The sequence below is a fragment of the Schistocerca cancellata genome, chromosome 1, assembly GCF_023864275.1.
Source record: "Schistocerca cancellata isolate TAMUIC-IGC-003103 chromosome 1, iqSchCanc2.1, whole genome shotgun sequence".
NCBI classification, from domain to species: Eukaryota; Metazoa; Arthropoda; class Insecta; order Orthoptera; family Acrididae; genus Schistocerca; species Schistocerca cancellata.
In genome coordinates, this window is record NC_064626.1 from 1,160,150,044 (window position 1) to 1,160,165,019 (window position 14,976).

Genomic DNA, 14,976 nt, shown 5'->3' on the forward strand with positions numbered 1-14,976 from the left:
CAATAATAGCCCAGCGGTATGTGCAAGTTATAAGACTGAGCTTAATATAGCGAGAGCTGGAAAACCATTTGCTGAATTAATAAGTCTCGGTTAAGGGCAAACATCAGTGATGAAAATTTACGTAACTGTTTGTGTGTAGAAATTTTGTTCCAGATATTAAACGTATTGTAAACTCCACCTGTGATAATTAAATAGAACGTATCGTAGGTAATAGGTACTATTTCAAACCATGATTTCTTTCAAGCACTCCTACTAACCTTATTCATTCACTCAATAAAGCAAGCTAGGAAACAAGACACATTACAGAGGAAGGAGCGGACAGAAGGTATGGTGGGGATGGGAGATAAGCGGGTGGCCAGCTTGCCCCTGTGTGCAAGTGCACCGCTTATGTGCAGGATTCCTGCCCGCCCCTGATGTAGATGTTTATTTAAGAAACACCGTAAAATGAACTCGTTCATATTGATTTGAAGCCAGCTATTATAGTCCCTGGCGACATGTCTGCAGCAAATCCCAAGAAACGGACAGACAGTGCCTTCAATTCTCACTCCACATGACAGGGAAGAGTACTGCAAAAACCTGAGCAACAGGTGGGACGTCGTCATAGGAGGCGCGATGGCGCCATGGAAATTGCAACCAACGATATTATAATACATTCTAATGTCTCTAGTGACGATTCATCTAATACAGACACAGCGGAAAATGAGAGCCCATCTCGCACGGACACAGCTGATAATGAATATTAACGTAACGCGGCCAAGAGCGACCTTGGAAGTGACTAACAAATTGTCAACCTTCTCCATCCAGTATGTAAACGCTGTGCATATTTAATTACGTTGATCTTCTGTCAAACATTCTGTTTCTCTATAATTTCATATTTTTTCTGACAACTGTTACGCACTAACTAGAAATACAGTGTTATTACAAATGATTGAAGCGATTTCACAGCTCTACAATAACTTTATTATTTGAGATATTTTCAAAATGCTTTGCACACACATACAAAAACTCAAAAAGTTTTTTTAGGCATTCACAAATGTTCGATATGTGCCCCTTTAGTGACTCCTCCCACACTCGGCGCAGCATTTCCGCATCAATGAGTTCGAAAGCATCGTTGATGCGAGCTCGCAGTTCTGGCACGTTTCTTGGTAGAGGAGGTTTAAACACTGAATCTTTCACATAACCCCACAGAAAGAAATCGCATGGGGTTAAGTCGGGAGAGCTTGGAGGCCATGACATGAATTGCTGATCATGATCTCCACCACGACCGATCCATCTGTTTTCGAATCTCCTGTTTAAGAAATGCCGAACATCATGATGGAAGTGCGGTAGAGCACCATCCTGTTGAAAGATGAAGTCGGCGCTGTCGGTCTCCAGTTGTGGCATGAGCCAATTTTCCGCGGGCTACAGGTGAAACTTGCCCGCACGCGTTCAACCATTTCTTCGCTCACTGCAGGCCGACCCGTTGATTTCCCCTTACAGAGGCATCCAGAAGCTTGAAACTGCGCATACCATCGCCGAATGGAGTTAGCAGTTGGTGGATCTTTGTTGAACTTCGTCCTGAAGTGTCGTTGCACTGTTATGACTGACTCATGTGAGTGCATTTCAAGCACGACATACGCTTTCTCGCCTCCTGTCGCCATTTTGTCTCACTGCGCTCTCGAGCGCTCTGACGGCAGAAACCTGAAGTGCGGCTTCAGCCGAACAAAACTTTATGAGATTTTCTACGTATATGTAGTGTGTCGTGACCATATGTCAATGAATGGAGCTACAGTGAATTTATGAAATCGCTTCAATCATTTGTAATAGCCCTGTACATATATGTTTTCATTGGATTCGGCATTCACTACCAATATGCTTCACATCTACTTTCGCTGAAGTGCAGAACACGTGTGTTAGGCTGGCTGGCTGCCCCCCCCCCTCCTCCCCCGTCCCACACACACACCGCTCTTCGCCCTCTACCGCCATTACATTACGTTTGTTCTCGTCCGCGAGCAGCTTGCACGATACAGTGTCGTAGTACTGCTTAGCCACGATATTACTGCAGTTGGCCTCCTGTGCCTGTCATCAGAAACAAGCTGTGACATTACAGCAAACAAAAAATCATATCCACTTTTCCGACCGTCGTAAACACTGTGAAGTCCGAATAGCTTGTGGCCGAGCGGTTCTAGGCGCTACAGTCTGGAACCGCGCGACCGCTACGGTCGCAGGTTCGAATCCTGCCTCGGGCATGGATGTGTGTGATGTCCTTAGGTTAGTTAGGTTTAAGTAGTTCTAAGTTCTAGGGGACTGATGACCTCAGAAGTTTAAGTCCCATAGTGCTCAGAGCCATTTTTTGAACCGAATAGCTTCACGAGCAAGTTATCTGGTCGTTAGCACAACAGTCCACACACTGATGGGCTTCAAGTGGAAAGGTACAACTCACGCACTGACCGAACCGTCCTCATTTCCAGGTGCAATAACACTGGTCGACAAATAATATCGTGTTGTTGGTTTCTTCAAACGTTCGAATGTATGTGAATTCCTAAGGGACCAAACTGCTGAGGTCACCGGTCCCCAGACTTACACACTACTTAAACTAACTTATCCTGGGGACAACACACACACACACAGACACACACATGCCCGAGGGAGGACTCGAACCTCTGGCGGGAGGGGCCGCGCAATCCGTGACATGACGCCTCAAACCACGCGGCGACTCCGCGCGGCGTTGTGGTCTTCAGGCCGAAGACTGGTTTGATGCTAGTCTATCCTGTGCAAGCCTCTTCATCTCCGGATAGCTACAGCAGCCTTCAAGGAGCAATCAGATGGAAAAAGGACACCCACCACAACAGGACCATGGAACAGTTCCAGTCAAAAGCAGTCACCACACTCGGTGAGACGTTTATCTCACTGGGAGACCAGACGAACAGTTCCTGTCTCGTAGAACGCTGTCGGCCGCTGAAGAATCCACAACCCCTCCGTTCTTGCACTTCCTCGTCCGACTGAAACCAATATCCACGCATGTGTTTCTTCAGGTCGCCAAAGATGTGAAACTCACGGTGATACGTCCAGACCGTACGGAGGATGTTGCGATGTTTTCCTACCAAATCGGTGAAGCATTGCCTCCGTCCGATTGGCACTGCGGTGGCGGGAGTTACCGTGCAACGGGATGATTCCTCTACTCGTAGAGTTCCTCGAACGTGGCACTACAGTCACTGCGCAGCGCTATGAAGACACTTCACAGAAAGTACGACGCGTCAAGGAATGCTGCTGGGCGGAATCATCCTGTTGCTTGATAGCGACCGATCCCGCACTGCCGCCTGCCAGTGTGGCCGAGCGGTTCTAGGCGCTACAGTCTGGAACCGCGCGACCCCTACGGTCGCAGGTTCGAATCCTGCCTCGGGCATGGATGTGTGTGATGTTCTTAGGTTAGTTAGGTTTAAGTAGTTCTAAGTTATAGGGGACTGATGACCTCAGCAGTTAAGTCCCATAGTGCTCAGAGCCATTTGAACCACACTGCCAATCGGACGGAAGCTACGCTTCGGCAATTTGATTGGTTGGTTGGGAAACACTGCAACATCCTCCCAACAGACCAGAGCTTTCAGCGTGCGATTTTGGCATTTTTCGTGACCTGAAGCGAGACATGCATGGACGTCGTTTTCAGTTGAACAAGGAAGTGCATGTGAGGATTTGGTTGTGGAACCGCCAGCGGCCGACCGCGTTCTACGAAACAGAAATTGATCGTCTGCCTCCCAGTCGGATAAACGTCTCAACGAGTGTGGTAATTGGTTTTGAATTGAAGTATTCCATGGTGCCGTTGTGGTGGGTGATCGATTTTCATTTGATTGCCCCTCATACAACCATTTGTGGCTGCTTACAGTATTCATCCCTTCGTCTCCCTGCAGTATTTTTACTCGCCAAATTTCCCTTCATTATTAAAGTGACGGTCCCTTGATGCCTCGGAATGTGTCATCATTCGATCCCTTTTTTACTTAAGCTGTGCCATAAGTTTCATTTTTTCCGATTTCGTTTCAGTACCGTACCGGTACATACAAATACCTCCACAAAAGACTTCCTAACACCCAAATTTGTCTATGTAATTGTTCGTCTTGGTAGCTGTTACATCTTTACTTTTCAAAACATACGCTTTGACACGTTTCGGCCACAGGTATCATCAGAATCTATCAGATAAGCAGAACAAATGAGAAATTTTTGCAATAATGACAATAAAACATTGTATAGAAACAAAATGAAGACACACCTCATTTAAAAACACAGTGCACTGTATTTCGAGAGATCCCACGTACAATTGTACCATGACTAGTGTTCTTCAGTGAAGCAGCCTCTCGTAAATAATACTCTGTGTCCGTTCGTTGGCGTTAAAAGCTGATCAATGTTAAATTGCAGTTAACGTCTGCAAATTAAGCATACAGTCATATCTTAAAACAAAAAATAACGAATTTGAATTGTCATCCTAAGATTCGAAGTAACGTCTAGTGGTCCGCCATGGTTTTACAAAATATTTAATAGTCAACTCCTGTCAACAGTAGCCAAGTCAAAAGTTTTATTGAAAAAGGCTTGGTTGCAGTACTTTTAACAAGACAATCGTGTCATATCCATCTACGGGAAACAAGCGAGGAGAAAACGGATTCAGTTATTTAATTACTGAGGAGCTAAGACTGAACTATGTAAGATAAAATGAGTAGCCTGCTGCAGATCGGCGCGTGAGTGCTGTATTCATCCACCTTCGCAAAGTGGCTTCCAAGTAGGGTCATATTATAATACTCGTCAGTGAAACACGTAGCTTCATAAAAATAGAGAATGGGGTCATAAAGAGAATTACAGACATTTTTCAGGATTCTGATAATTTTATAAACTCATTCCATGTATGAGTAGCTTCAGCTCTCTGGTTCCGACGGTTCAAAAGGTATGTGAAATCTTATGGGACTTAACTGCTAAGGTCAACAGTCCCTAAGCTTACACACTACTTAACCTAAATTGTCCTAAGGACAAACATACACACACACACCCATGCCCGAGGGAGGACTCGAAACTCCACCGGGACCAGCCGCACAGTCCATGACTGAAGCGCCTTACACCGTTCGGCTAGTCCCGCGTGGCGGTTCCGACGGAATCTGAGAAAAATGAAAATGAATAAACTAGCATAAAAGAGGTGTAATGAAGGTGAGAACGACCAATAGATCACTTCAGTACCGATGTACGCCACGCATCGGTCTTATGGAAATCGGGGAAATGCCGCGAATAATGAGTATAGTGGGCAAAGGGGCACTGCATACTAGTATGTGGATAGGGTGAGAAAAATTGGAAATTTGTGGTAAGTTCCTAGGGGACCAAACTGCTGAGGTCATATGTCCCTAGGTTTACACATTACTTAATCTAACTTCGGCTAACTTACGCTAACAACAACACACACACCCATACCCGAGGAAGGACTCTAAGCTCTGGGGGGGGGGGGGGGGGGGGGGAGTCGCGCGAACCGTGGCAAGGCACCCGAGGCCGCGCGGTTACCCTGCGCGGCAATGAGGTGAGGATTTGGGTCTGACGGGAGCAGTTACGCTGACAGCTGTGTCTGGATGGTGCAACAGTCAGCACATCTGCCTAGTAAGCAGGGGACCTGGGTTTGGATCCTAGTCCAGCACAAATTTTTAACTTGCCCCATTGATTAAAATCAACGTCCACTGACAGCTAATGTCATTAATTCCCTTGTGTCGTAAAAGAGGTCACTGGAAGTAGAGAGTGCTATATTTTTATTGTGCACACCAAATGGGTCTTGTGGATAAGAACAGTCTACTGTCTCTCTCGATAGCCGGCCTCTGTGACCGAGCGGTTCTAGGCGCTTCAGTACGGAACCACGCGGCTGCTACGGTCGCAGGTTCGAATCCTGTCTCCGGCATGGATGTGTGTGCTGTCCTTAGGTTAGTTAGTTTTAAGTAGTTCTAAGTCTAGGTTACTGATGACCTCAGACGTTAAGTCCCATAGTGCTTAGAGCCATTTGAACCATTTTTTTTCTCTCTCGATACGATATCTGGCGTCATCGGAAAAGGGCAATCAACATGAGGTAATAGAACCAAAATTATGAAATTTGTTAGTGTACCTACTTTTTTACGCAACGTGTTGGTAAAGCAAGTATGAAGGAGTGCCTGGAAAAAATCATTTTCTTGAATTGGAAAAAGTATTGATTCTCCACAGAGTGTGAAATATACTTTCTACGCCAGGAAGCGACACCACAATCTGATACCAATCAGCGAACATTCTGAACCGTTGGCTCATGACAGCATGCATCGCTGCTCCATCTAGACGTCAGCCTTATCTGGTGACCGTTGTCACCAATTCACAACCGTAGGTTCGCACCAGAGCAGGTGAAGGTTTGTTTCTTGCCAGCGTTTAGCCTTATCAAGCGACGCAACAGCTGTAGGCACTCATCTTCGTTCGATACTGTTTGTTTTTTTCTTGATTACTCTTATCTACTACCAAGCAGAAGCACTCAGATACTTGCTTTTAATTCTAAAACATTATACTAGTTTCCAAAAATTAAGGAGACGTCGCAACTGCAGTATCAAAATATAAAACAACAAGCTGACATGCCCAGCATTGCCGGGTATTAATTTTGCCACTGTTCTATTAAAGACGAAAACAAGAAAATATACTTTGTTTGTAGCGAAGTGTCGAAAAAATTTCATTTCCATGAATTCGTGAAAACAGCTTTGAAATTATGAAACAGTCGTAAAAAGAAACATGCATAACGTGCAAATGTATAAGTAGTGTATCCAGGTTCAGACACAAGATCCTGGACACTTTTTGTAAGCTGGGCGCTGGTTTTTCCCGCGTCTACAACGCGATTTTGTAAACCTCTCTATGGTAAAGCCTTTTTATAGTTCTATAAAAGACTATTGTTTTCACCTACAGAAGTTTGAGCTTCGCAGCTGAAAGCTGTCGAAAGCTCTGCCAGGTGTCAGGGGTTTCCTTAACTTCACTCGCTTGGAGGGGTGTCTTAATAGCAAAGAATAAACGTATTAAAACTTCACGGATGATGCGACATTTTCTCACCTATATCAGTGTTTATGACGTCTTGTCTCTTCAGCTAAGTTACGTACAACGATATATTCTGCGGCATATTCCAGACAGACTAATGTGCCGGGAGGTGGCGGACTGGAGGACCACACTCTACAGGATATTGAGACGAACAGTAGTACAAGCTCCAGGCAAGTGGCCCGCCAACATGTTGTACGTCAAAGTACGGTCATGTGTATCCTACATGACAACAGCTACTACCCCTGCAACGAGTGAAAGGATTATCAGTAGAGGATTTCTCTCTATGGGAGGATTTTGTCGATGATTTTTGCACCAGACCATCATAATGAGATTTCTGCTCTCAGTCCTCTTTACCACCGAAGAAATTATAACCAGAACTGGCATGATCAATTTGGATGATCGTCATCTGTGGGACACAGATAATCCTCGGCGAATGGTTGAGGCATTTATGAGCATCGGTCCAGCGTCAGAGTGTGGTCAGGGATTCTTGGCGACCACATACCTGGACCAGTTATTATTCCACGAAGTCTCATCAAAGGAACTTTCCTGGACTTACGCGGAATGCTCTTCCTGAGCTGCTTGAGAGTGTGCCTTTAGCAATACGACAGGGTACGTAATTTCTGCACGAGGGAGCGCCACCCCACTTCCACAGTATAGTTCACCGACACCTCAACAACTTCATGGACACTGGGCAGGGCGAGAAGGCCCTGTAGCATGGCCTGCTGGATCATCAGACTTAAATCTCCCAGATTTTTACCTCTGGAGGCATCTGAAAAGCGTTTTGTATACTGAAGCAGTTCCTGACGTCAACAGCGTGTTGACGGCGAGAGAGACCGGAACGTGTAAAAACGTGCGACAGTCCACAATGCGACGTGTGAATGCGTGCACTGCATCTCATGGAGGCCACCTTAAGACCTGCTGTCACGTCGATGCGATGCAGCTCTGTACTCAGTTCCGCGACGATTTGTTGTTGCACGCACGCCGTCCATTTCCGGTCACATGTTCATAGGACATTTATTTCCTCCATTTCCAGCCAGGAATTTCGGTGCTGTTAACGTTCACCCCGTATATTGTATATCATATATTAAAGGAAGAGGTGCGTAAAATCACGCCTTTATCAGAATGCAACGTTGGGTCAAAATTTCAAAGCAGTTTTCAAGAACTTTCGCAGATTAACGATTTTTAACAATCAACAGTTTACACTTTTATGAATATAGACTGAAAACAAATTTTTGCTATCCCTGGAAGCCGTTTTCGGGATAGTGGTTTAGTAATGTTATTTGAACGGCCGACGCAGTCGTGTTCTTCCAGTACCCAGAGTTTTGCTGTTGTGTGTCCTCGCTGTCTAGTTAAGAGTCGATAACAGTAAAAGTTGCAGAACTGGAAAGAGACCACTGTGTTGTTAAGGGACTGCACTATTGGCAACTTCAGATTTGAAAGTTGGCCTATGAAACGTCCTCTTAGAAAAATTAGTGAATTACTGTGCTGGTAAATCCCCTACGTTATTTGATTTTCAAACGGCTGAGCAGAACTGAACGTACTCAGACATTTCGCTCTTTGCCTATTCTGATCAACACTAAACTGACACACAATATTTTTAGCGCAACGCAATCTGACTTTCAAAAATCCCTACAAAAGAATGGCCTGACTAACATTAACTTATACCTTTCACAAATCACTTACCTCACAAAATCTTCGTTACTCGAACTACTGCAATAAAGCGAGCGCCAATACCAAAGCTAAATAAAAGATTCTAACTACTGAAGGCACTAACTACTGATAGGCATAGTTAGCAAATGAAAGATTTTGATAGAGAACAAACAATGTATTTACCTTAATAATGTTCAAAAGTCATAATATATGTACTGTTTCTGATGGACACACGTCCAGATCATCCGCTCTCAAAAATCCGCCATCTCACTTCCCAACATCCATCACTGCTGGCGGCTCGCCTCCAACTGCTCAACGCTACGCTCTGTTCACATCCAGCTGCCCAACACTACAATGGCAAACAACAATGCAAACTAGCCACAGACTGCACACAGCACAGCCAGTGATTTTCATACAGAGCGCTACGTGGCGTTACCACTAACAAAACCTAAACAGCCTACTTACATAGCCCCCATGCTCCCCACAAAAAATTTTACAAATTGTCTTGGGCACTGGCCAATACATATTTGCTAAAAAATTTTTACAATTACAATAACAAAGAAATCAAATGCACACACTTATTGATACAATGTTGGTCAAAAGATAAAATTTTCTCACAGTTCATAAAGACAGTCCTGATCATTCACCAGAGTAAAATTGCAGTGTTTTTTTTTTCTCAAAGTCTGAGTAGTAAAAGAAAATGCACACTGAAGTAATGGATTTCCATGCAGTCTTGAAGAAGTAGTGTTGTCCTTCCAACAGAAAGATAATGCTCACTCTTGACATGCAGACAGATAATGGTCCACAACAGAGCAAACCCACAGCACAGTCAGTCGAAATTTTGAAGAATATTGGTAGGTATTTTCTTATTTTGCTCTTCAAATTGTGCTTTTCTGTGTTATCGTGTGAAATATTGTGACAATATTGGCGTGTGAAAAACGTAACACTAGGCTCCAAAGTAAACTGAGAAATAATAGTGACGACGTGCGTAGCTTATCAGCACCACTGTGTAATGAATTAACAGACATTCAAAGTGGTAATTTGGTAATTGTGCATAGGGAAATGGAGCGGGCGGCAAATAATGGCGTAGACAGTGAAACAACTAGTGAACAGGGAAGCATTATCGATCGATCGGTCCGCAACAGCTCGCCTCAGGAATCCGAAATGACAGGACACAATCTCGCAAATACTGTAGATTCAGCTTTTGGGTCCTCATCGTTTTCTCAAATAAGTCAAGAAATTTTCTTGCTTGTCAAAATGTGAATGTTGCCGGTGCAAATTCACTGCCGAAAAGCACTGAGGAACATGTTTCAGACACCAGTGCATTGTTATTAGAATTAATACAACAAATGGGACAAACACAGCAAAAGCTTCAAAAGTTAGACACAATGGAACAAAATCTTCGTTACTCGAACTACTGCAATACAGCGAGCGCCATTACTGCCAGCTAAATAAAAGATTCAAACTACTGAAGGCACTAACTACTGATTGGCATAGTTAGCAAATGAAAGATTTTGATAGAGAACAAACAATGTATTTACCTTAATAGTGTTCAAAAGTCATAATATATATAGCAGTTCATGACATCCATTCTTACAAATGTACTGTTTCTGATGGACACACGTCCAGATCATCCGCTCTCAAAAATCCGCCATGTCACTTACCCACATCCACCACTGCTGGCGGCTCACCTCCAACTGCACAACGCTACGCGCTGTTAACAGCCAACAGCCCAACACTACAATAGCGAATATTTCAACAATGCCACCCAGCCACAGACTGCACACAGCACACTCAGTGATTTTCATACAGAGCGCTACATGGCGTTACCAATAAAAAAAACCTAAACAGCCTACTTACACTACACTATTGGCAACTTCAGATTTGAAAGTTGGCCGGCTGTTAAGTACGAGGTGCATTCAAGTTCTAAGGCCTCCGATTTTTTTTCTAATTAACTACTCACCCGAAATCGATGAAACTTGCGTTACTTCTCGACGTAATCGCCCTGCAGACGTACACGTTTTTCACAACGCTGACGCCATGATTCCATGGCAGCGGCGAAGGCTTCTTTAGGAGTCTGTTTTGACCACTGGAAAATCGCTGAGGCAATAGCAGCACGGCTGGTGAATGTGCGGCCACGGAGAGTGTCTTTCATTGTTGGAAAAGGCCAAAAGTCACTAGGAGCCAGGTCAGGTGAGTAGGGAGCATGAGGAATCACTTCAAAGTTGTTATCACGAAGAAACTGTTGCGTAACGTTAGCTCGATGTGCGGGTGCGTTGTCTTGGTGAAACAGCACACGCGCAGCCCTTCCCGGACGTTTTTGTTGCAATGCAGGAAGGAATTTGTTCTTCAAAACATTTTCGTAGGATGCACCTGTTACCGTAGTGCCCCTTGGAACGCAATGGGTAAGGATTACGCCCTCGCTGTCCCAGAACACGGACACCATCATTTTTTCAGCACTGGCGGTTACCCGAAATTTTTTTGGTGGCGGTGAATCTGTGTGCTTCCATTGAGCTGACTGGCGCTTTGTTTCTGGATTGAAAAATGGCATCCACGTCTCATCCATTGTCACAACCGACGAAAATAAAGTCCCATTCATGCTGTCGTTGCACGTCAACATCGCTTGGCAACATGCCACACGGGCAGCCGTGTGGTCGTCCGTCAGCATTTGTGGCAGCCACCTGGATGACACTTTTCACATTTTCAGTTCGTCATGCAGGATTGTGTGCACAGAACCCACAGAAATGCCAACTCTGGAGGCGATATGTTCAACAGTCATTCGGCGATCCCCCAAAACAATTCTCTCCACTTTCTCGATCATGTCATCAGACCAGCTTGTGCGAGCCCGAGGTTGTTTCGGTTTGTTGTCACACGATGTTCTGCCTTCATTAAACTGTCGCACCCACGAACGCACTTTTGACACACCCATAACTCCATCACCACATGTCTCCTTCAACTGTCGATGAATTTCAATTGGTTTCACACCACGCAAATTCAGAAAACGAATGATTGCACGCTGTTCAAGTAAGGAAAACGTCGCCATTTTAAGTATTTAAAGCAGTTCTCATTCTCGCCGCTGGCGGTAAAATTCTATCTGCCCTACGGTGCTGCCATCTCTGGGACGTATTGACAATGAACGCGGGCTCATTTTAAAACAATGCGCATGTTTCTATCTCTTTCCAGTCCGGAGAAAAAAAAATCGGAGGCCTTAGAACTTGAACGCACCTCGTACGTGTGCATATCGCTATCCATGACTTGTCACCTCAGTATGTATCAGAACCGCCAAATCTCCAAAGTCCGACGAGATCGCTTGCCTCAATACATGCCATTTGTGCTTCGGCGCCTTTGCAGGTGAGGTGGCTGAGGGAAGAGCTGGGCTTCGAGCACGCCTTCAACTACCAGACGACGGACGTGGGCGCGGCGCTGCGGCGGGTGGCGCCCGGCGGGGTCGACGTCTACTACGACACGGTGGGCGGCGACCTGAGCTCGGCGGTGGCCGACTGCATGCGCGAGAGGGGCCGCATCGCCGTGTGCGGCTGCGTGTCCACGTACCGCGACCCGCGCCCGCCCAGGATGCTGCTCATCCCGCCCGCCGTCGTCCGCAAGCGGCTGCGCATGGACGGCTTCATGTTCACCCAGTGGCGCGACCGCTGGCCGGAGGCCGACGAGCGGATGGCGCTCTGGATCAGGCAGGGCCGCCTCAAGTGGCGAGAGACCGTCACCGACGGCTTCCTCGACACGCCGCGCGCGTTCGCCGCCATGCTCAGGGGCGACGCCATCGGCAAGGCTCTCGTCAAAGTCTGACCACAAACTCCAGCGTCGGACAGTGGTCCAATGTACACGCGGCAGACTGACTGTGGACCTCTCACTTTTCCCACCGAGCAGATTCCAGAATGTGGAAGTGACTTGAGCGTAGACTATCGCAGCCATAGGCATCTCGATCTGAGAGAGTGGCGTCGTGCATAAGGAATGTACTCGAACATGGGGGTACTGCAGGTGGCCTTCAAGGAGAAACTGCAAAGTGATGATCTAATGGCAGTACACCGGTGTATATGAGGGGCGTTCGCTAACTAACGCAACACATTTTTTTCTGATAGTTGGTTTCATTCAGGATTCCAGTACACGAGGCCGGCCGGTGTGGCCGAGCGGTTCTAGGCGCTTCAGTCTGGAACCGCTCGATCGCTACGGTCGCAGGTTCGAATCCTGCCTCGGGCATCGACGTGTGTAATGTCCTTAGGTTAGTCAGGTTTAAGTAGTTCCAAGTTCTAGGGGACTGATCACCTCAGATGTTAAGTCCCATAGCGCTCAGAGCAATTTGAAGCATAACGCTGCCACATGCTGGAACTTTACGAGACCGTAGGGGCTGCGACGGAAATATTCCATGATGTCCCACAGTGAATTCCGCATTTATTGAGCGAAAATTGGCCGACAAAAAAGTGTTGCATTACTAACTGAACGCCCCTCATATAGTGAAGGAAGTGGAAAGTGTTACCTCATGAAACACTAGTTCGATATTTATTAAACATTGCGAAGATGGTCATGAAATAATAGGTGTTAAATGATTAAATTTTCATTCAGTCAGAAAATGACTGCCAACACCAGTGTCCATCCCCATGGTGTGGAATACTCCCTCGTAATTGTTATGATATAGAAGCAAAAACGAGGAATTTCTTGCCTAGCGTGAAACACATGCTGATAAAGTAGAACCGTTGGCAAAGGAGAATGGTGATTTTACTGGGCATAAATTTCAAGTCATTATTGATAGACAGTCAGCATATTGTACATCATGGTAAAAACATTTACACAATTGTTGATCATAGCTAATGTTAACGTCCACTTGCATTGCATAATATTTGTTATAAAAAAATCTTTCGTCTTGCGAGTCACTAAAAATATTTACAATTTAGACCTTGATTTATTTTAAACCCACTCTTCGACACACAACTTTATAAACATACGTAACAAACATATATCAATTGACTTCACATGTATTAAAACCCTCATGCAACCTTAGCGTCACTAGCGCACTAAATTTTAACACAGTTAAATGGTGACAACCTCGCATTGATAGCTCACATACATTTTATCACCTGTCGCTCAGTCCCGGCGCTAACAGCGCAGTAAATAATTAAGAGCAATCAAATGGAGGCACCCTTCATAAATTAAACTTTCAATGGAACATGAGATTGCTTTCAATTACTTAACAGACACACAGGTACAATATATGTAACAACTACAAGCCAAACTTAATACTAATCTTACAAAGGGAAGAATGAGGAACAATCTTGGCAACCAAAACAAAGCCCTCATTTGTGCTAGCGACAAATAAACTAACATATGCAGTTTAATAAGACACAAGCTCATGCTAGCAGGCAACACTAAAGTGACGCAACGCATGATACTAACATGGCGCAAAAGCCGCAACAAAAAGGAAGTCGCCATAATAAACCACAACAACAAATCCATGTCGCTCATACGCCGATCAGCCATACTGTCTGCCAAACAGTGTCACTCAGAAACTAATCAACAACATTCACTGCAAAGCAAACAAAAAAAATGGCTCTGAGCACTATGGGACTTAACATCGATGGTCATCAGTACCCTACAACTTAGAACTACTTAAACCTAACTAACCTAAGGACATCACACAACACCCAGTCATCACGAGGCAGAGAAAATTCCTGACCCGCCGGGAATCGAACCCGGGAACCCGGGCGTGGGAAGCGAGAACGCTACCGCACGACCACGAGCTGCGGACGCAGTGCAAACACTAATGATCGACACTATGTCCACGTCACACTGCTGTAGTAGCACACAGCAATAAAGAGGAAAACAGACTAAATAGAACTTACCAGAACAGAATGCACGATGATCCACAACAAGCAGACAACAACAACACTCCAGCGATTAATGGCTTGGTGGCTATCTACCCCCTAGCAATCATAGGTGAACAGCATGCTGACATGGCCCTGTCACTTTCATGTCCACACTCACCGGAATGCGACAGGCATATCATCTCTCCGGGCGCCGTACTCCATACATGGCAGCAAGAAGATGGCAGGTAAACAGCCTCCACTCGTCGCCTGTAACTGCACGGCTTCGACTCAGGTGATGTATTCCATCCACGACAGCAATATGTGGAACACAGATTCTGCACGCTTTGCCCGTAGCTCGGTACAACCGTTGTCGCTCAGCGATCGCACCGCCATGACATCAATACACAGACTGGTTGCTCCCCAACGCACTACGGGCGACAGTGCGTCCATTTCCTCGTCCTCAGGCAGACTCGGCGAG

At 45.6% G+C, this 14,976-nt stretch overlaps 1 protein-coding gene across 1 annotated transcript in view; it reads left to right on the plus strand.

Annotated features, from left to right (window-relative positions):
- Positions 1-14,315, plus strand: part of LOC126137588 (prostaglandin reductase 1-like) — a 40,965-nt gene extending 26,650 nt beyond the window's left edge. The window contains exon 3 of the mRNA XM_049915216.1: positions 12,034-14,315. Coding sequence (XP_049771173.1) covers positions 12,034-12,486 — 453 coding nt within the window. The 3' untranslated portion in view covers positions 12,487-14,315. The remainder of the gene's footprint in view (positions 1-12,033) is intronic.
- The last annotated feature ends 661 nt before the right edge of the window (positions 14,316-14,976 follow it).